The sequence below is a fragment of the Papio anubis genome, chromosome 17 (genome assembly GCF_008728515.1).
Source record: "Papio anubis isolate 15944 chromosome 17, Panubis1.0, whole genome shotgun sequence".
Taxonomy (NCBI): domain Eukaryota; kingdom Metazoa; phylum Chordata; class Mammalia; order Primates; family Cercopithecidae; genus Papio; species Papio anubis.
In genome coordinates, this window is record NC_044992.1 from 68,843,045 (window position 1) to 68,865,439 (window position 22,395).

Here is a 22,395-nt window from a genome sequence, read left to right on the forward strand (position 1 = left end):
CGCGGGCGGCCCCCACCCCCAGCCTACCCTGATCTGCGCTGCCGCGCGGGGGCGCCCCCTCCCAGGCCCGGCGCCACCCAGCCCCGCTCCGCCAGGTGCAGCGCCGCGCAGGGGTGGGAGGGGGCGGGGCTCGGCGCGCACCTTCAAGGGGCGGGGCAGGGGCGGTGTAGAGGCGGGACCACAGCCAGCTGGGCCGGGGTTTTATGCGCATCTCCGAGGAGGGGCGGGGCTGGGGCGGGGCTGGGGCGGGGCCGGGTCCGTGCACACCAGACGGCGGGCCGCCCCCTCCTCCCTCCTTCCTACTCCCGGCCCGGGATTAGCGCCCTGGGAGCCCGCGCCCCGCGGCCTCGCCGCCACACTTTCCTGGGAACGGCGGCCACGGCGGCACCATGAAGAAGTCTTACTCAGGTGGGCTTCGCGCCCGGGGTGGGAAGGGGTCGGTGTCCCGGGACCAGCCCTGCTCACCTGAGCGCCTGCGGCCGGGAGTGGCGAGGCGCCCGCGGAGCTGAGCGAGTCCCCGCGGCGGGCACACCGCAGGTCGAATTTCTCCCAGGACAGGGCCGCTGTCGGGCCACTTTTGACCTGAGCCGAACGTCCCCTGCGCTGTCTCCAGCCCTCGCTCGAGTGTCTGAGGGGCTGCCCTGTGGGACGCTCCCTCCTCCTCGCCCCTTGTACCCTCGCAGGAATCCCTGACTTTCCAGGTCGGCCGGGTGCTTTGGGTCCCTGGTGCGTCTGTGTGGGTGGATGGGGTGGGGGCTGGGTGGAGGGGTGTTCTTGGGTTCAGCCTCCAGGGCTGGTGATCCAGGCCGCAGCATCCTTGGGGCACGGGACGGCCTCCAGATGGGACTGTCCAGCAGCGCCCAAACTTGGCGACTCGGGTTCGTGTTTTGCGCTCAGGACGCCCGCGGCTGACATCCGCACTCCACCCTAGCAGGGCCCGCCTTAAGCAGGCGGAGGGGGCCTCACTTGGGCCTCACCATGAGCCGGTTCAGGAGCCTTCATAAGAGGCTCCCGCTCTGGCACTCTGAAGTTCCATTTCACAGATGGGCACACCGAGGCCGCATGGGCAGGTTAAGGGAAATTCAGATCTTCATTCTTTGTCTTTTCCTTTCCTTTTTTTTTTTTTTCCTTTGTGGTTTTCTCCAAAGGACCGAGGCAGGCAGGATCCTTTGTCCTCCTCAGTCCTCAAATTATAAACAGCGTCTCCTCTTCTAACTCTAGAAACCCTCTGTTTAATGTTCCTCCTTTAATTCATTCGAATAGAAAGTTGTCTGCCAAGGACCTATGAAGGACAGAATCATGGGCCTTAGTTGGAGGTGAAGGAGTCATCGCGGCCATCCCCCTGCCTTTGGGCCATTGTCGGTTTCCTCTGGCTTTCCATATTTAGGAACCAAATGAGTGATAAAGAATACCTTGTCTCAAAGAGGATTACGAAGAACTTCCCCGAAAATTCCCTTCTGGGTCAGTAGCTTAGAATTTCAACTTTCACCCGGTTGTTGCAAACAACATGGCCCTCTCCACACCCCAGGCACAGCTCTGTCAGGAGCGTGGGTGGGTTGGTGTGCTGGTGGGCGGGAGCGGGCTTCCAGGTGGCACATGCTTGGTTTTGGCACTGGGGCTTCCTCCCTAACATGCTCCAAATACTTGAGATGGTTGTGGGGATCGCGCGGTGCACGGCCCTTTCCTGGGGATCTCTAGCCCGCCTAGGGAGGGCCCTTTGCCCTTGGTTTCTTACACTTCATCTCCCACTGGTGGGTCCAGACAGTGGGGGTGACCAGGGTCCTCCCAGGTCGTGGGTCCTGGGCTTTTTCTGCGGAGACCCTCCTCCTGCACAGATGCCGGAAGGACCCTGAAGCAGGCTTGGAGTCTCTGCACCTGCGGCTTATTTGGAGACGGGGAGACCATCACTTGTCCCTTTCTCCTCTCTTCCACACCTACGCCACCTCTCACTGGGTTTCTTTTTTTATAAAAGGACAGAACCTTTTGCAGTAGGTGGAAGTAGAGTTTGTCGGGGGAGCAGGAACCAGCTCTTGTAAAGCAGCCTCGGTGGCTCCTTGTGTTTACCTAAAGGGGCGGGCCCCTCTGAGGATGGGGGAAGGGAGGACTCAGACCATTTCTGGTTTGCTCCCTGCTTGGCAGTGGCCCAAGGTGTGCTGGGTCACTGTGTTGCAGTCGTATGGGGTCAGACTGGTGGGGGCTGATGGTGAAGGTGGCCTCTTGCCCTCATTCTGAGTGTCCTGGAGCTCTCTTGGTAGCAGCCCTGTTCCAGGTAGGGGCACTTGCAGGAGTCAGGCTGACCCCTCAACAGCCGTCAACACCATGAAATTAAGGAAAGCAGCAAAAGATGTTGAAAATCTTCCTAGGCTCTGACAATCCAAGGACAACAGGAAGGTTTTTATTTTTTCATCTAGATTGAGCGGGATTATTACTTCTGGACCTGTATATGGGCTTCAGAATAAACTGAATGACCATAATGTTGTTCCTGGTAGAGCTGGTTTGAACACTCACGAGCCTCTGAAAAGGAAAAATATTTTAGAAGGATGTGTTGGGGCAATCTCAAGTACCGTGCGTCTGTACACAGTCATCGAACACACTTTATGTGTTGGGCACACACGGCCAGGTCTGAGTGGGTACAGAATGATAATGAGATGTAGTCCTTGCTTGCAGAGAACTTACATTCTCACCGGGAGTCAGGATGAGGGTGAGACACTAGCTCATTAACACCCTTCCCTCCTGAGCAGTTCATCCTCCAAATACTACAGCCCCGGAGGTTTTAGGGAGAGGTGAGATTGAGCTGGGCCTTGAGGAAGAAGTCTTGAGTAGTGGAGAATAAGAAGGGACTTGGCCAGGTACACCTGTAGTCCCAGCTACTCAGGAGACTGAGACAGGAGGATTGCTTGAGCCCATGAGTTCGAGGCTGCAGCACTATGACAGCACCCGGAAACAGACACCGCACTCCAGCCTGGGCGACGTCATGAGACCCCATCTGTAAGAAGGTCTTGTCCAATGGGGAAGGCAGCAAGGGCCCACACGGGGCAGCTGCGGGATCTAGGGGGACACTGGGGACAGGCTCTCTCTGGCAGCTCCACTGCTGCTCCAGGCTTTCCTGATGTGCCTCACCTGGCCTTCTAGTGAGTTGGAGATAGTGGTAGTCTACAGGCAGTGTGGTCCAGTGGTTACACTTGGGGACTCAGAGCCGCCAACCCCTTGGGATTAAATCTCACCGGGCTGCGCCTCTCCCTGTGGCACAAGGTTCTCACCTCATGCATCTCATTTGCCTCATTTGTTTGTGTGTGTGTGTGTTTTTCTTTTCTTTTCTTTTTTTTTTTTTTTTTGAGACAGAGTCTCACTCTGTTGCCCAGGCTGAAGTGCAATGGCATGATCTCAGCTTACTGCAACCTCTGCCTCCCAGGTTTAAGTGATTCTCCTGCCTCAGCCTCCTGAGTGGCTGGGATTATAGGAGTGCGCCACCACGCCCAGCTAATTTTTGTATTTTTACTAGAGATGGGGTTTCACCATGTTGGTCAGGCTGATCTTGAACTCCTGACCTCGTGATCTGCCTGCCTTGGCCTCCCAAAGTGTTGGGATTACAGGCGTGAGCCACCACGCCCAGCCTGCCTCATTTGTTAAATGGGACAGTGCTATGTTGTTGTAAAGGTTAAACGAGTTCATATTTGAAAAAGCTGAGAAATGCCTGCTCTGTGACCTGTTAGCTGCTGTCGTGATCGTGATTGTCATTGACAGCAGGAGGATGGAGAAGGCTGGGGTTACGCCATTGCTAGGATGTTCCAGGAGCCTCCATGATCTTCCCTTACTGCAGTCAGAGTATGGTGCAGGGTCTCTCCCCCAGCCCGTCAGCACTGGAGCCAGCTGCACTGTACCCCCCGGTTCTCTGGGTTCTGAGTTTTGGGACTCCCTTTGCATACTAGGTCACATGGAACTTGCTGTTATTCCCAGGCTCCCCTGGAAACTCTGTGTGTGGCAGTGGCAGGAGGACTTACCCAGGGCCCATGAGCCACAGAATCGGAACTGAGGTTGCATGGCACCCCCACTGGCACTTGGGAATGACTCTGGGGATTCTTTTTTTATTTTTTATTTTTTGAGATGGAGTCTCACTCTGTTGCCCAGGCTGGAATGCAGTGGTGCAATCTCGGCTCACTGCAACCTTTGCCTCCCGGGTTCAAGCAATTCTCATGCCTCAGCCTCCTGAGTAGCTGGGATTACAGATGCGTGCCACCGTGCCCAGCTAATTTTTGTATTTTTTAGTAGAGACGGGGTTTCACCATACTGGCCAGGCTGGTCTAGAACTCCTGACCTCAGGTGATCCACCTGCCTCAGCCTCCCAAAGTGCTGGGATTACAGGTAGGAACCACTGTGCCCGGCCACTCTGGAGTTTCTCTGTGGCTTTCAGGAGATTCCTGAAGGGGCACCAGCCATGATTCAAAAGCTCTATGCTGTCATGACTTCTGAGTCCTGAGCAGGGAGGGAGGCTGCACCCGCAGAGGAAGCAGCTTCTGTTGTGATTCAGTACGCTGGCTCGCCATGGTGGACACCCACCCAGTGCCCCAGGAGCTGACTTACGGGAAGGGCAAGGAATTGCACCCTCAGAGAACACTTCCCCAGAGAACACTTTGCCAGGCACTAACCTGGTGCCAGGCAACCATGGGAAGGGCACAAGCCCAGGGTTTCTTCCTCTTCTCCCCCAACCCCGTCTCCGTGCCTGTCCTCGCTGCCTCTTGCCTCCTCACGTCCACGCTTGTCTGCCCTGGCACATTCAGGGGACCTGGGCTGGAGAGAAAAAGCCACCTCTTATAGTTAGTCTGTGGCTCTGTCTGACTTGTGTCCTCCGCCGAGGCCCCCCAGTTGTGAGACAGCTGGCTGAGCCTAAGTCCTGGGGCCAGCCCTCTCCCTAGTCTGTTGCAAAGATAGGAAGGCATGCCCAGGCAGGGGCCACCTGCCCTGCCCGCTCACGCCAATCGCAGGCACTTGCCCGTCAGATCTCCCCGGCCTGCCCAGAGGGGTTCTGATAGCTGAGGGCGAGGCACCTGGCAGCAGGGCATTGAGTTTGCGACAGTCCACCTTCTTTCTGGAACCGCCCCCCACAAGTGGGACCAACTCAAGCCAGGACAGGCACAGGGGGACCCAGGATTGCCACTTCGGGGCAGTGGTCTGGAGTCCAGGTCCAGGTGACATGGGAGCCAACCCTCTGCTCGGAGGTCCCAGGTGCGTGTTTGCAGAGGACATCTCACTTGAGGACCCATGGAAGGGGACACTGCCCACCCCCTACCCGGTCCTTGGGCTGCCCTCCTCTGACACTCTCCTGCCCCCCATCCCAGGCAGCCCTGACAGTCCCATGGGACTGGGACCTAGAGGTTTCCGCCCCAGTGTTTGTCCACAGGCAGCCTTGCGTGGGCTCCGAAGTTTGCCTAAGATGGACCTGATAAGGAAAGTTCAGTACACATCAGTGCAGGCCTGGCCTGGGGGTGATGATGGCAGTTCCCGGGCAGATCCCACTGGCTTTAGGGTAGGAGGGGCTCCAGAGAGAGGCTCCAGGCCCCTAGGGGTGTGAACCTTTGGGGTGAGGAGGGAGGTGACACGCTGGGTTCCTGCGCCTCTGTTTGTTGGAGCCATTACCTTGGAAACGTCCCAGCTCTAGGCGGTTGCCAGGGATTTATGGGGATCAGTGGGTGCCAATGCCTGGGTGAAGCCCTCGGGGCTTGTACACAGCACACAGCTCTGTGGCCCAGTGGCTCACTTCACTGTGTGAAGTGGCTCAGTCTCCAGGAGAGCCCTTAGCCAGGCAGGCCTGACGGCAACTGCCAGGTCATGGTGATCTGGAATCGCTGACCAAAGGGAGTCAGTCACGGTGGGTGCAGGGCCCTGGTGGGGAGCCATCGTGATGCCAGGCATGGGGATTGTGTGGCACCCAGGCCTGTGGGTGACGAGCTTCTGTGGGGACAGTGAAGTGCCCCCATGGCTGATGGGCTGGTCACCTCTGCCCCTTTCCTGATGCAACAGTTGTGCCCGTGTCCCGGGAATTTTGCCAGGAGGCCTGACATTGGCCTGCTCTACTGGAGCGGCCCTGCTGAGCTGTGAGCTGCTTGTCTCCCTGAGGTTCCTAGGCCATTTCAACTCTCCATGTGGATTTGGTCATTCATTCCAGAAGCATCTGCCGGGCGCTGCTGAGTGTCAGGCTCTGTTTGCCTCCTCTGGTGCACCCTGGAGGCTCTGGGCACCAGCTCTGCAGGGTGGCCTGGCCGTGGGTCTCCAGAGTGGAGCATGGCACTCTCTACTCCCAGCCCAGTTTCTCTCTGCCTATCTCCCTGACCCCACCCCGGGTGCAGGTCCATTCACAGCCCCTGGGAAGGGAGTCATTGAGCTGTTGCTGGCAGGGGAGGGCGGCTCCCAGGCACTGCTTACCAATGGCCTCTCCGCAGCTCTGTGACAGCTGAGCTTTGTTCTCAGCCTAATCTGACCTGGTTCTCCAAAGCCTGACTGTTGGCAGCCTGAAAACCTCCAGGACAGGAAACAGGAGTGGCGCAGGGAATGTAAGATGATCCCAGCTTCAAGTCACTGGGCGGCCCTTAGACCCAGGCTGCCTGCTGTCTCTGGCAGGAACCCAAGTCGCTTGTCATCCTTGTCATCCTCAGAGCAGCGTTGGCCCCGGGCCTTCAGTGGCCTTTGTGTCGGGGTGAGAGGAACCCTGGATGGCCACTCTTCTCTGCGTGTGTGGGTCCCCAGAAGTGCTGGGTTAGGGGGCGCAGAGGGCCAGAAACGCTCTGGAGCACTGGACTCTCTCGCTGACTCCTACCCCACCCTGGCCTGGGGTTTCAGAGAAGGGGTCCAGGCAGGAGTGCCATCTTTTCTCAAAGGGGGTGTGGCTTCAGTCTCTGCCCAGGTGGGTGCATTGCTCTCTGTCTGGCTCCTAAAGAGGTCTGGCTCCTCCCAGGCTGCGGAAAGGACCTGTGATGAGGCCTATGCCATGGCCGGGGCCCTCTGCTTTTCCCAGTGCTGCACCTGGGAACCAGGGGTTGGGCCCCGGAAGCCGAGGACGTCCCTGAATGCCATGCCTGGGCACCTGTCCTGGCCAGGCCAGGCGTGTTGGGGCAGTGGCTGAGATGGGAGCAGCAGCGTTGCCTGCCAGGTTTGAGATGGGCCCCGGGTGCGTGTGGTTACCAGGAAGGGCTGGGCAGAGCAGGCGGGTGGGCCGCCCCCGGGCCTTGTGCGGCAGATCAACCTGATCCGCATCCTGGGGCCGGGGCTTCCTTTCACAGCCTTCCCGTAAACTATGGCTCCTGTTTCCATCCCAAATCAGATCCCAGCAGGGGAATAATGTCCGTGTAACCCAAGCCACTTGGAAGTGGGTTACATCCAACCCCTGTCATCTTCTAGCTTGTTAAGGACTTGACTAACTCAACCCAGAGGGATTTGGAGGGTTGTCTGCAAAACCCACTAATAACAGGGGACTTCAGCTCTGTAGTCACAGGGTCTACAGAGGTGTCGGGCTGTCGGGTTATTGCTGGGAGGTGAGCCGGTGGCGTAGACACCGTGGAGGCACCGGTCGTGGAACAGCTGCAAGTGCACACAGAGGCCGGCATCGAGGGGTGGGGAGGCGGAGGTGGATTTCTCGCCAATGTTGGCATCATGTTGCCTCCAGCATCAGAGACCCAAGGTGTGGCTGACCTCGGCTGGGGTGATGAGTCATTGGATAACAGAGCCTTCCTGGTAGCTGGGGGTTAACGCTTTAACTGCTAGGCCTTTGTATTATGCTGCTTCTTTTGTTTGTTTTGTTTTGTTTTATTTTGTTTTTGAGATGGAGTCTCACTCCGTTGCCCAGGCTGGAGTGCAGTGGCTCAATCTTGGCTCACTGCAACCTCTGCCTCCTGGGTTCAAGCAATTCTCCTGCCTCAGCCTCCTGAATAGCTGGGATTACAGGCACATGCCACCATGCCCGGCTAATTTTTGTATTTTTAGTAGAGATGGGTTTCACCATGTTGGCCAGGCTGGTTTCAAACTCCTGACCTCAGGTGATCCACCCGCCCCGGCCTCCCAAAGTGCTGGGATTGCAGGCATGAGCCACCGCGCCCAGCTTGCATTATGCTTTTTTTTTTTTTTTTTTTGAGATGGAGTTTCGCTCTTATTGTCCAGGCTGGAGTGCAATGGCGCGATCTCAGCTCACTGCAACCTCCGCCTCCTGGGTTCAAGTGATTCTCTTGCCTCAGCCTCCCAAGTAGCTGGGATTACAGGCCTGCATCACCACGCCCAGCTAATTTTGTATTTTTAGTGCAGACAGGGTGTCCCCATGTTGGTCAAGCTGGTCTCGAACTCCCAACCTCAGGTGATCTGCCCACCTTGGCCTCCCAAAGTGCTGGGATTACAGGCGTGAGCCACCACACCCGGCCTATGCTTATTATTATTACTATTTAATTTTTTAAGGAAAGCAATCTAAGCTATACGCTGTATCCCTTCTTTCTCTTTTGCTTTTTGTTGTCAGTTTTCTGTATTACTTTTTGCCAAACAACATGAACAGGAAATTGAAAGGAAAACTTCAACAATCATTGACTGTAACATTTCTTTTGTGTTCCATTCAGTGCTTGTTTGCACAGGAACATGAGATAGGATTTGATTTAATTATGAAAGGCATATATTTTCAGAGTTGCATACTCCCCATAGAATGAATGTTATTGAATTCTGTTCTTTTCACTTGGTATTAGATCTCAGGCATGGATTTCATGATTATCACTATAACAGTTCTTCAGAGTGGACATTCCATCATGTAGGGGACCATCCTCTCCCCAGCTGCTGGTATGGACGCTCCTCCTTGGTGGTGTGGGTCTGGGCCCTTGAAGGGTGGTGTCCTGAGTAAAGATGTTACTTATAAGTAGCCATACTTATAGCTTTGGGCCCAGGGCTAGGTGGAGACTGGCTTCAACCCTAGAGCTTGCTGTCTTAAATTCTTTTCTTTTTTTTTTTTTTGAGATGGAGTCTCGCTGTGTCGCCCAGGGTGGAGTGCAGTGGCGCGATCTCCACTCACTGCAAGCTCTGCCTCCTGGGTTCACACCATTCTCCTGCCTCAGCCTCCTGTGTAGCTGGGACTACAGGCGCCCGCCACCAAGCCCGGCTAATTTTTTGTATTTTTTTAGTAGAGATGGGATTTCACCGTGTTAGCCAGGATAGTCTTGATCTTCTGACCTCGTGATCTGCCCGCCTTGGCCTCCCAAAGTGCTGGGATAAAATAAATTCTTAGGGCCGGGAGCGGTGGCTCACGCCTGTAATCCCGGCACTTTGGGAGGCTGAGGCAGGCAGATCATGAGGTCAGGAGACTGAGACCATGGTGAAACCCCGTCTCTACTAAAAATACAAAAAATTAGCTGGGCGTGGTGGTGGGCACCTGTAGTCCCAGCTACTCGGGAGGCTGAGGCAGGAGAAGGACGTGAACCTGGAAGGCAGAGCTTGCAGTGAGCTGAGATTGCGCCACTGCACTCCAGCCTGGGTGACAGAGCGAGACTCCATCTCTAAATAAATAAATACATTCTTATACTCACTTGCATTATCTATTATTATTATTATTAAACAGGGTCTTGCTGTGTTGTCCAGGTTGGAGTGCAGTGGCATGATCATGACCTCCCAGTCTCAACCTCCCAGTTTCAATTGGTCCTCCCTTCTCAGCCTCCCGTGTAGCTGGGACTACAGGTGTGCACTGCATGCCTGCCTAATTTTGAAAAAATTTTTGTAGTGGCCAGGCGTAGTGGCTCATGCCTATAATCCTAGCACTTTGGGAGGCTGAGGCAGGCAGATCACCTGAGGTCAGGAGTTCGAGACCAGCCTGACCAACACGGAGAAACCCTGTCTCTACTAAAACTACAAAATTAGCCAGGCGTGGTGGCGCATGCCTGTAATCCCAGCTACTCAGGAGGCTGAGGCAAGAGAATCACTCGAACCGGGGAGGCGGAGGTTGCGGTGAGCCGAGATGGTGCCATTGTACGCCGGCCTGGGCAACGAGAGTGAAACTCCATCTCAAAAAATTTTTTTGTTTGTGTTTGTAGTGATAGGGTCTTGCTTTGTTGTTGCCTAGGCTGGTACTGAATTTCCAGCCTCAAGCGATCCTCCTGCCTCAGCCTCCCAAAGCGCTGGGAGTACAAGCATGAGTCACTGTGCCTGGCCTCCACTTGCTTTGGCTACCTTTCTCTGTCTTAGGTAACCATACATTTCTCCAGGTAATTAAGAAAAGATTGCGCATGATGAGTCCCTTTTCTGGTATTTCTGGGATTGCCCCCAAAACCGGACAAGTGTTCTTACCTCGACATTTTATTAAGAGTTTAATGAACGGAATGCCATTTGCCCTCAGTCTGCTGGTGCCCCTGAGAAGGCCCAGTGCTTCCTTGTTTGAAAAGTCATCCCCTTGTTGAGGTCTTTGATTCCTTTTCACCACTGGCAGTCATGCCGGGGGCTCCACAGAGCCACCCCTTCCCCATCTCTTCCTCGGCCCCTCAAGATGCATCTGTGCCCCCGGAGATGTCTCTGTTTTCTTGGGCCACCTCTCCTGGCTGTCACTCACCCTGCTGGCTCGTTACTTGTGCAGCAGTTTCTTCTGGAACCCTCAGGCTCCTGCCACCTACCCTCTGCAGTCCCCGTTTTGTTCCTCTTGCCTCGGTCGTCCTCCCCATCATCCCTCTACCTATTGGTCCCCATCTCTCTCTATGGCACATCCCTGTGTTATACTCCGATGGCTGGATAAAGGTCGAGTGAAATGCATCTATCCTTTTGGTGACTGGGGTACCCATTAAACAGAAGGGATCCAAGGCTGGCATAACCTTTTCCCGCATCCTGGGGTATTGTCCTGTGGCTCTTCCTTGTTGGCGTCTGCAGTTTTTATTGTTTTTATTTTTTGAGATGGAGTCTCGCTCTATCGCCCAGGCTGGAGTGCAGTGGTGCGATCCTGGCTCGCTGCAACCTCCATCTCCCAGGTTAAACCAATTCTGCTTCAGCCTCCCGAGTAGCTGGGACTACAGGCGCATGCCACCACGCCCGGCCAATTTTTGTATTTTTAGTAGAGACGGGGTTTCCCTATGTTGGCCAGGCTGGCCTCCAACTCTTGGCCTCAGGTGATAGGTTCGCGTCGGCCTCCCGAAGTGCTGAGATTAAGGGCATGAGCCACCAGGCCCGGCCATGGTCGGCAGTTTTTGACCACTGGTCGTTCTCCGTGTGATAAGTGATCTTCCTCTTGGCCCACTGACCCTGCCCTGTTCATCTACTCACCATTCTCATGCATACTGTTTGTTCGTGGGGGATGTAATGGGGTCTAACCAGGAAATGGAAACCACTTGAGTATTAATTAATTAATTAATTTATTTATTTATTTTTCCCAAGACAAAGTCTTACTCTGTCGCCCAAGCTGAAGTGCGGTGGCGTGATCACGGCTCACTGCAGCCTTGAACTCCTGGGCTCAAGCAATCCTCCCTTCTGAGCCTCCCAAGTGGCTCGGACTATAGGTGCACACGATATGCCGGCCTAATTTTTTTTTATTTTTTGTAGAGACAGGGTCTTGCTTTGTTGCCCAGGCTGGTCCCGAACTCCCAACCTCAAGCAGTCCTGCCTCAGCCTCCCAAAGTACTGGAGCTACAGGCATGTGCCATCACACCCTGCTAATTTTTGTATTTTTTTTTTTTGTAAAGACAGGGTCTTACTATGTTGCCCAGGCTGGTCTTGCACTCCTGGGTTTATGTGATCCTGCTGCCTGGGCCTCCCAAAGTGCTGGGATTACAGGCGGGAGCCACACTGCCTGGTCCACCTGAGCATTTAGAACAGAAGGACTGAAAGGCAGGGAGCTTGTTACACAGAGGATCGGAGAGGTGAAGGCCGGACAGGGAACAGAGAGGCAATCGGCAGGAGATCAGAGTCGTGTGGACTCATGCAGCCTTCTAAAGGTATGGATGCAATGATTCACTCAGAATTTCGAGAAATCAAATAACAACAAATGATAAATTATAAGCAGCTGTTAAATATCACAAACATCACTACATGCAAAAGAGTATCAGTCAAGTTACCTGTCATAGCTCCAAAGTTATATTTCTCCCACATTTTTGGCATTACTTCTTCAATATGATGACTTTGTAATATCGTTTTCTATTTTGAGAATAGAAAACTAATCAGGCTGGACACAGTGGCTCATGCCTGTAATCCCAGTACTTTGGGAGGCCAAGGCAGGAGGATCACTTGAGGCCAGGAGTTCAAGACCAGTTTGGGCATCATGGTGAAACCCCATCTCTACTAAAAATACAAAACTTAGCAGGGCATGGTGGCATACACCTGCAGTCCCAGTTACTTAGGAGGCTGAGGTGGGAGGATTGCTTGAGCCCAGGAGGTTGAGGCTACAGTGAGCCATGATCATGACAATGCACTCCAGTCTGGGCGAGAGACTGAGACCCTGTCTCAAAAAGAAAAAAAAAAAAAAAAAAAAAGGCCGGGCGTGGTGGCTCATGCCTGTAATTCCAGCACTGTGGGAGGCTGAGATGGGCAGATCACTTGAGGTCAGGAGTTTGAGACCAGCCTGGTCAACATGGTGAAACCCCGTCTCTACCAAAAATATAAAAAATTAGCCAGGTGTGATGGTGCACGCCTGTAATCCCAGCTACTTGGGAGGCCGAGGCAGGAGAATGGCTTGAACCCAGGAGGCAGAGGTTTCAGGGAGCGAAGATCATGCCACTGCACTCCAGCCTGGGCAACAGAGTAAGACTCCATCTCAAAAAATAAATAAATAAATAAAGCAAATTAATCTCCCTAGTTGATCAAATTTCATTTTTATTTTGGTAGTTGGGATGTATACAAAAGTGGCGGTCAACACGGAGTTGGTGGTGCTGCTGCAATTTTTTTGTTCAAGAAACACAGGAGTTCTGGTAAACCCTTTTTTTTTTTTTTTTTTTTTTTAGTGTGATTTCCATCAAGAAAGAGGGAGGAGGCCGGGCGCGGTGGCTCAAGCCTGTAATCCCAGCACTTTGGGAGGCCGAGACGGGCGGATCACGAGGTCAGGAGATCGAGACCATCCTGGCTAACACGGTGAAACCCCGTCTCTACTAAAAATACAAAAAACTAGCCGGGCGAGGTGGCGGGCGCCTGTAGTCCCAACTACTCCGGAGGCTGAGGCAGGAGAATGGCGTAAACCCGGGAGGCGGAGCTTGCAGTGAGCTGAGATCCGGCCACTGCACTCCAGCCTGGGCGACAGAGCGAGACTCCGTCTCGAAAAAAAAAAAAAAGAACGAGGGAGGAAAGTGGGGGATATTGCTAATTATTTCTGTCCAGAGAGACTTTTCTGTTTTGACTCCACATTGAAGGAATTGAATCCTTTGCTTACTACTTCGCCTCTGGTGATGGGAGTAATTTTCCACAGATTTGCTTCTGGACCTGTGCATTTCAAATCTTGCTTCTCTCCACTGCGCACATTTTTCCGGCGCCAGGCACCGCAGGATATGTTCGTGTCTTGTGATTTTTGATTCTGCGCGGTAGATGGAATTGGAACGGTGAGCGGAGCGAGTATTCCTGGAATCCATTTCCGCACCGGGATAGCGAGCATTAACTGAACTATACATGGAAATAAATGGGAACTACATAAATATAACCCGACTAAAGCCAAACTAAATATCTTTCCAGTTCAACTTCTCCTTAGCAGGAGCCCCCACATGGCAGCAAGCCTCCGTTTCCACCTCACACGAGAGAAAATGTGACGGGCAGGAACTCAAGACTGGAAATGAACGGGGATGTTAATTGATCGTAGGGAAAATATTTTCCATTTTGTAAATTTTACAAAAAATGTTTGACCCCGTGGACATGTGGTTAGGGCCCTTCTTGGTGCCTTGAGAGGGACCCATGCAGGCAGAGGAAGATTTCTTTGCATTGTGGGGGTGACCTGGAGATTGGCAGCAGGGTGCCACCACCAGCCCTAGGTCAGGGGATGAGAGGGAGGAAGGCCTGTGACCAGAGTCCAGGGGCCAGAGTCAGCTGCTGGGAGCCCAAACAAAGGTGGGACTCTGGCAGGAGCTGGAACTACACAAAGGACCAACCCTCCTGCTGGAGACGCCCTCTTAGGCAGAGGAAGTGGAGAGCTCCCGCCCCTCCCTGGCTCCCACCTCCCAGACTCCTCCCCAGCTTATCATTGGTTGAACCCAGCCCAAAGCCAGCAGGCCTGGGGTCCTGGACACCTGAGCCAGCAGAGGTCGGCATTTCTCCCATACAAAGGAGGGCACGAGAAGTGGGAGGCACGGAGGGGGATCAGGCCAGGACCTGCACAGGATGTGCAAAGAGAAGCCCCCCTCTCTTCCCACCCGGAATGGCATCTGCAGCCGGCCTCACTTCCCCACTGTTAGCTAGGAAGAGGAACCTTGTTCCTGGCATCAGCCGCCACCCCCACGGAGGCCCCTTTCCTCTTTGGTCTTTGCTTGCAATCACTGGCGATGCTGATGGACCGTATCTTCTGGGGAGTTTGGTCATGAACATGGTTTCCCATTTGTTATGGACTGAACTGTGCCCTCCCCCTTGAATTCCTGCATTGAAGCCCTAACTCCCAATGCAGCTGTAATTGAAGATAGGGCTTTTAGGGAGGTAATTAAGGTTAAATGAAGTCATAGGGTGGGACCCTAATCTAATAGGATTGGTGTCCTTGTAAGAAGAGGGAGAGACACCAGAGATCTCTCTTCCCCCCTCGCTTGTAAACAGAGAAAAAATGACCGGAGAACACAGCAGGGAGGTGGCTACAAGCCAAGAAGAGAGGCCTCGATGTCTGGTGTTTAAGTCACTCCCTCCATGGTAATCTGGATGGCAGCCTGAGCTGACCAAAGCACCATCTGTATCAGCCAGGGCTCTCCAGAGAGACAGCCAAAAGGAGATAGATGGATGGATGGCTAGATAGACAAGCAGACAGACAGATACAGACAGATAGACACAGACAGGCAGAAAGATAAACAGGCAGACAAATGGCTAGATAGACAAGCAGACAGAGAGATAGAGACAGACAGACACATACAGGCAAATAGACAGACAGGCAGACAAATGGATAGACAGATGATAGACAGGCAGACAGATAGATAGCCAGGCAGACAGATAGACAGACACACACAGGCAGACAAACAGACAGACAGATGATAGGCTGGGTGCAGTGCCTCTCACCTGTAATACCAGCACATTGGTAGGCTGAGGCCAGTGGATCACTTGAGGCCAGGAGTTCGAGACCAGCCTGGATAACATGGTGAAACCCCATCTCTACTATAAATACAAAAATTAGCTGGGCATGGTGGTGCGTGTCTGTAGTCCCAGCTACTCGGGAGGCTGAGGCACGAGAATCGCTTGAACCTGGGAGTTGGAGGTTGCAGTGAGCCTAGATCACACCACTGCACTCCAGCCTAGGCGACAAAGTGAGACTCTACCTCAAAAAGAAAAAAAAGATAGACAGATGATAGATGGATGATAGGTAGATAGATAATTAGATAGATAGATAGATAGAAATGACAGATGGACAGGCAGACAGATAAACTGATTAGATAGATAATAGATGGATAGATAGAAGATAGGTGATGGATGGGTGGGTAGATAGGCAGATAGATGGATAGAAATATAGATAGATAGATAGGAAGGAATTTGTTAGGGGAATTGACTTATGCCATTGTGGAGGCCAAGATGTACCACAGAAGGCTGTCCTCAAGCTGGAGACCCAGGAAAGCCAGTACCATGGCTCAGTCCAAGTGTGCGGGTCTCAGATCTGGGAAGCTGTTGGTGTAACTCTTAGTTCAAGGCCAAAGGCTTGAGAGCCTGGGAGACTGCTGGAGAACTGGGAGTTATTTTTATTTTATTTTTTTGTTGTTGTTGAGACAGTCTTGCTTGCTCTGTCAGTCAGGCTGGAGTGCAATGGCACAATCTTGGCTTACTGCAACCTCCGCCTCCCGGGCTCAAGCAATTCTCCTGCCTCAGCCTCCCGAGTAGCTGGGATTACAGGCATGTACCACCACGCCCAGCTAGTTTTTGTATTTTTAGTAGAGATGGGGTTTCACCATATTGGCCAGGCCGGTCTTGAACTCCTGACCTCAGGTAATCTGCCCGCCTTGGCCTCCCAAACTACTGAGATTACAGACGTGAACCACTGCGCCCGGCCGAGAACTGGGAGTTCTAAGTCCAAGGGCAGGAGAAGAAGACATCCAGCTCCAGGAGAAAGAGAGGAATTCACCTTTTCTCTGCCTTTTTGTTTGTCTGGCCATGGAATGGTGTCATCCACAGTGAGGGAGGATCTTTACCACTCAGCCCACCAACTTACATGCCCATCTCCTCCAGAAACACCCTCAGAGACACACCCAGAAGCAAAGCATTACCAGCCATCCCTTAATCCAGTCAAACTGACACCTGCCATCAGCCACCACACCGGCTCGGCAGAACCGTGGTTGCATGGCGATGGTCTCCATCCCATCTAAAGAAGTTGAAGATGAACTGTTGGCACAAGCCAGTCGTTCTTTCAGGCTCCTTCCAGTTGTTCTTTCTTTTAAAAATATATTTACTGAGCACCTGCTGTATGCCAGGTGCTGTGACAAGCACTAGGGCACAGCAGTGAGCAAACAAGGACTCTTCTTTCTTGGAGTGTACCTGCGGTAGAAGGAAACAGAGAATCAATGAATTCATCAGTTCCAGAAAACTGTCAAAATAGGACTAAGAACTATGCCGAGAATTAAGATAAGGTGATTGCGTAGAAAGTGACTGATGGCTGCTTTGGAATGAGTGGTGAGGGGTCCCAGAGATGATGACAGCTGAGTTGAGATTGGGAAGACATGAAGGAGCCAGCAGTGAAAGGACTGAGCTGGGAGCAAGCTTGGTGCCTTCCAGGAACAGCAAGGAGGCCAGAGGGGCTGCGGTGGAGCAGGGGAGGGGGAGGAGGGAGACGCAGGTCAAAGAGGAGCCTGGGGCCAGATGGAGGACCCTTCCTCCAAAGCTCAGTCATTTCCTCCTTAAAGGAGAATGTGTTACCTCCAAAAGTCACACTTGCCAGCACAGTGTCTGGCTCATCATATGCCTTCAGTCGGCGGTGAGCATGGCTGCTCTTGTTATTACTACATTATAATTACTAGGAATAATGGAGTCACCAGGCTTTGCGTTTACAGCAACGTGAGGGTGTCAGCAAGCTTCCCTGGGGAACCCATCTCCCCTCACTAAGTTCATAAGAGCCTGACAGCCAGGTCAATGTAGTAAGAGCTACAGCTGCCCAGTGGACTGGACTCTTTAGCCAGGGGCCAGGGCACTTTCATCTCAGCAGAAACCTCTAAGGGGACTGGGGAGTGTGCTGTGGATGTTTCTGGGTTACTCAGGCCTCCTTGGGAGCCTTCCCCACCACAGCTGCTGCAGGGAGCTCAGTTGCAGTGATGAGCTGCGGCTCAACCTTGTTAGTGCGGAGATTGTCACTTGGGTGAGTGAATGGGGCTCAGGATGCCCCAAGGGTATGTGGAGATGGGGGTCAGCTGTCTTCTCTGATGCCTTGCAACCTCCTCCCCCTGCCTTTCTGCATCTCGTTGCTTCCTGGCCTCTCTCACTTTGGGTGCTTTGGAATGACATGCAATCCAATACACAGGCTGACTTTATTATTTTATTTTGTTTTATTTTATTTTATTTTGGAGACAAAGTCTCTGTCACTCAGGCTGGAGTGCAGTGGTGCAATTGCAGCTCACTGCAGCCTTGAACTTCTGGGCTCAAGTGATCCTCTTGCGTCAGCCTCCCAAAGTGCTAGCATTACAGGCATGAGCTGCTGTGCCTGGACTAGGCTGGCTTTAAAAGCTCCTCACTCTCTCTGCATCCTGATGATACCTACCTCCTGGAGGAGGCTCCCAGCCATTGGCTTCTGACACTTTGTAGCTATTGTTGGCCAGTTGTGGCATGTGAAGCTGAGGCTCAAGAGAAGGGCAGGCCTGTCCAAGGCCACACGGCTCAGTGCTAACACTCAGACTTCAGTGTTCTTTTTTATTTTTTATTTGTTTATTTATTTTTGAGACAGAGTCTCACTCTGTCGCCCAGGCCAGAGTGCAGTGGCGCAATCTCGGTTCACTGCAAGCTCCGCCTCCCGGGTTCACGCCATTCTTCGCCTCAGCCTCCTGAGTAGCTGGGACTACAGGCGCCCGCCACCTCACCCGGCTAATTTTCTTTTTGTATTTTAGTAGAGATGGGGTTTCACTGTGTTAGCCAGGATGGTCTCGATCTCCTGACCTTGTGATCCGCCCGCCTCGGCCTCCCAAAGTGCTGGGATTATAGGCGTGAGCCACCGCGCCCGGCCGACTTCAGTGTTTTTATCTCCCTCCTGGTCACTTCCACCCTTAGTGCATCTCTGGAGGCCCAAGGGAGCTAAAGAGCAGGCTTTGGTCAGCTAAGAATTTACAAAAGCTATCTCTGTGCTCCTCTGTCAGTTCATCACTCTGTTATCTCCCCCGACAATGAATTCAGTTTGAATTTCAGATAAACAAAGATTTTTAGTATAATCGTATCCCACAGCACATTTGGGATATACTTATGCCTAAAAATGATTCACTGTTTGCTGGCCTTAGTAGCTCATGCCTACAATCCCAGTGCTTTGGGAGTCTATGGTTGGAGGATTGCTTGAGTCCAGGAGTGTTCAAGGTTACAGTGAGCCATGATCATGCCATTGAGCTCCAGCTTGGGTGACACAGCAAGATCCTTATCTCTTAAAAAAAATTGTTGACTGTTTATCTGAAATCCAGGTTTAACTGAGCATCCTGTATTTTATATGAGAACCCTATATGGGTGAGACCCAGAGTCCTGACACCCACTGGTAAGCCTTGGCAGGGAGGCTCTGTGGGTCCTTGGTTGGCACTGATGCCCTGTGATGAGCAGGGCCATCTGGCGAGGTGGACGCCTGCTGCCCGTGCAGGCAGAGCAAGGTCCTAGGCAGGCATGAGCTGATCTCACCTTCCCCAACCTGGGAGCCAGATACTACTGGCAGCTTGCCATCAAGAGAGGGGCCGGTCACCAAGAGAGGGGCCGCCTCCATGGGCCTCCTTTGGCTTTCGGCCCTCCCCCTAACCTTCCTCCTACCCCAAACAGAGGCCCAGGGCACCGCGCCAGAACCAGCGTGCTGCCTCCTCTGCTTGGCATTTTGTAGTTGGGTGGACTGTTTCCTTCTCACAGGAGCTGGCGGGTGCCCCTTCCACTTCACAGGGAGGATGGCTGGGACTCCTGACCTTGAGGCAGAGTGCTGTCTTTTTTTTCTTTTTTTTTTTTTCTTTTTCTTGAGGCAGAGTCTTGCTCTTGTCACCCAGGTTGGAGTGCAGTGGCATGATCTTCGCTCACTGCAGCCTCCACCTCCTAGGTTCTAGCGATTCTTCTGCCTCAGCTTCCTGAGTAGCTGGGATTACAGGCGCATGCCACCACTGAGAACAATGCCTTCTACATGGTTTATTCTCCTTTAGGAGCAAGTTCCCAAGGCAAGGGGATTGCTCACCTCATGGATGAATACATTGACTTTAATCCACAGCCCCAGGTGTCAGCCTTGAGGGTGGGGAAAGGTTGTTCTATGTCCGGGGAGGGGTCAGGACAAGGCCAGGAGGGCCTGGTGCCCAGTGTAACTCTTCAGGGTACAACTCCAGGTAGCAGAGGCCAAGGACAGAGGGGAGGAGAAGAGGGAGGTGGCCATTATCTCCTTATCTCAGCTTCCTCTGGAGATAAGCTTAACTATTTTAGCTATCCACTAAGTCTGGAGATAAGTCTGGAATTTAAACCTTTGACTTTGATCCAGCCCTTCACAGCTCCTGTGAGCAAACTGAGCCTCAGAAAAAGGGAGTGAAGCCTGTGCATCCTGGACGCCCCCAACCCCGGCTCAAACGGCCCCCACCCCAGGCTCAAACGGGGGAGGCAGGGGTGACCCGGATGAAAGTCTCCATGACCCACCTTTCCCCAGGGGCTATCTTGGGAGCTTTTAAAACTTTTATTGTTTTTTAATAGAGATGGGGTCTCACTGTGTTGGTCAGGCTGGTCTCCAACTCCTAGCCTCAAGCCATCCTCCCACCTCAGCCTCCCAAAGTGCTGAGGTTACAGGCATGAGCCACTGCACCTGGCCTCTCTCAGGAGTTTCAAGAAAAATATTGGGAATAGATTTTTTTTTTTTTTTTTTTTTTTTTGAGACAGAGTTTCACTCTGTCGCCCAGGCTGGAATGCAATGGCACGATCTCAGCTCACTGAGACCTCCACCTCCCGGGCTCAATTGCTTCTCCTGCCTTAGCTTCCTGAGTAGCTGGGATTACAAGCATGCAGGCTAATTTTGTATTTTCATTAAAGACTGGGTTTCACCATGTTGGTCAGGCTGGTCTTGATCTCCTGAACTCAAATGATTTGCCTGCCTCGGCCTCTCAAAAAGTGCTGGGGTTACAGGCGTGAGCCACTGTGCCCGGCCAGGAATAGATTATTTTCCGTAGATGACTTCTGTCATTATTGCAAATGGATGTTTATACACAAGTGAGTTTTCATAATGTCTCATCCTGAAAAGCTCCTTTTTGAGGGAATGGTGACTTTTGATAGAGGAGAGACTGTCCAGGCTTCATTCATTGTCAGCACAAGGGCAGAGCAGGGGTGTGGCGGTGTCACCCTCCTCGGAGACAGCCCCATCCCTGCTCTGCCCAGGGGTTCAGAAGTCTGGTCTATTCGAGCCCCAGAGGGGTTTGGAGTGGCTGTCTTACATCACAGGTGGGGTCTGTAAGGATCTGAAATGGCCTTTGAGAAGGCCGGTGTGGTTGGTGCATTCCAATCATTAAAGTAACAACAATGATACATCAAATAGGGTCTGCTCAGATTCTGAGTGCCCGTTTCCACCTTGTGACTTACCAGATTCTAGCATAAAAACCCAGGTAAAAGAAAAAATAGCTGGGTGTGGTGGTTCGTGCCTGTAATCTCAGCGTGAGGCCAAGGCAGGAGGATTGAGACCAGGAGTTTGAGACCAGCTTGGGCCACCTGAGACCCCACCTCTGAAAATAAACAAACAAATAAAAGACCTTCATGCTGTATGTATTTCTTATATCTAGGTTCCCCAAATTATATGCATTGGGGAAAGTCCATTAAGAGAAGCCCCTGGCTGGGTGTGGTGGCTCACGCCTGTAATCCCAGCACTTTGGGAGGCCAAGGTGGGAGGATCACAAGGTCAGGAGTTCGAGACCAGCCTGGCCAACGTGGTGAAACCCCATCTCTACTAAAAATACAAAAATTAGCCAGGCTTGGTGGTGCATGCCTGTAATCCCAGCTACTCGGGAGGCTGAGGCAGGAGAATCACTTGAACCTGGGAGGCGGAGGTTGCAGTGAGCCAGGTTGATGCCATTGCACTCCAGCCTGGGCGACAAAACGAGACTCCATCTCTAAATAAATTAATAAATAAATAAATAAATAAAGGGAGAGAAGCCTCTGGGCTCCTAGATATGTGGACCAGACCCCACCCCTGCAAAGCTGCTATGCCCAAAGGGGGTTGTACTTGGTGGAGTTGGGGCAAAAGAGCAGGGAGGGCACCGGGCAGTTGATCTGGTCTCCACTGCTGGAAAGGGGCTGTGCTGTTGGTGCCCTGAGCTGGTTCCACGAGGAAGACGCTGCATGCTGCATGGGGCGCCCTAAGTTTGCTCGTCCTGTCTAGGCTCACCCTTTCCTCTCCAGGACCAGGGAACCCGCTCGTCTCCTGTCTTCAGCACCTTCTCTCTGACTTGTGAGCGCTGCATTTCTTTCTGCTTGGAACGCTGGCCTGTGTTGGATCCCCGGGCTCCTGCCTTCTACTGTCTTTTGCCATACCTCGTCAAAGTGTGTTTTATTTAATTATTTAATTTCTTTATTATTATTATTTTTCGAGACAGAGTCTCGCTCTGTCACCCAGGCTGGAGTGCAATGGTGTGATCTCGGCTCACTGCAACCTCCGCCTCCCGGGTTCAAATGACTCTCCTGTCTCAGCCTCCTGAGTAGCTGGGATTACAGACACATGCCACCATGCCCGGCTAATTTTTGTATTTTTAGTAGAGATGGGGTTTCACCATGTTGGCCAGGCTGGTCTCAAACTTCTGACCTCAGGTGATCGGCCCACATTGACCTCCCAAATTGCTGGGATTACAGGCGAGAGTCACCGTGCCCGGCCAACTATTGTAATATTGATATAATAATAATATCACAGCCAGGTGCAGTGGTTCACGCCTGTAATCCCAACACTTTGGGAGGCTGAGGCAGGCGGATCACCTGAGGTCAGTTCGAGACCAGCCTGGCCAACGTGGTGAAACCCTGTCTCTACTGAAAATACAAAAATTAGCCGGGGCGTGGTGGTGGGTGCCTGTAATCTCAGCTACTTGGGAGGCCGAGGCAGGAGAATCACTTGAACCTGGGAGGCGGAGGTTGTGGTGAACT

General features: G+C 52.8%; 1 protein-coding gene across 2 annotated transcripts in view; it reads left to right on the plus strand.

Moving 5' to 3' along the window:
• Positions 1-263: 263 nt before the first annotated feature.
• The window catches only part of SEPTIN9 (septin 9), a 211,500-nt gene continuing 189,368 nt past the window's right edge, over positions 264-22,395 (plus strand). The window contains exon 1 of one of the 2 annotated variants that reach the window (XM_003913501.3): positions 264-408. In XM_003913501.3, coding sequence (XP_003913550.1) covers positions 390-408 — 19 coding nt within the window. In that variant the 5' untranslated portion in view covers positions 264-389. Of the gene's footprint in view, positions 409-13,392; positions 13,518-22,395 lie in introns of those variants that run through there. The other variant, XM_021928040.2, reaches the window with a different exon arrangement.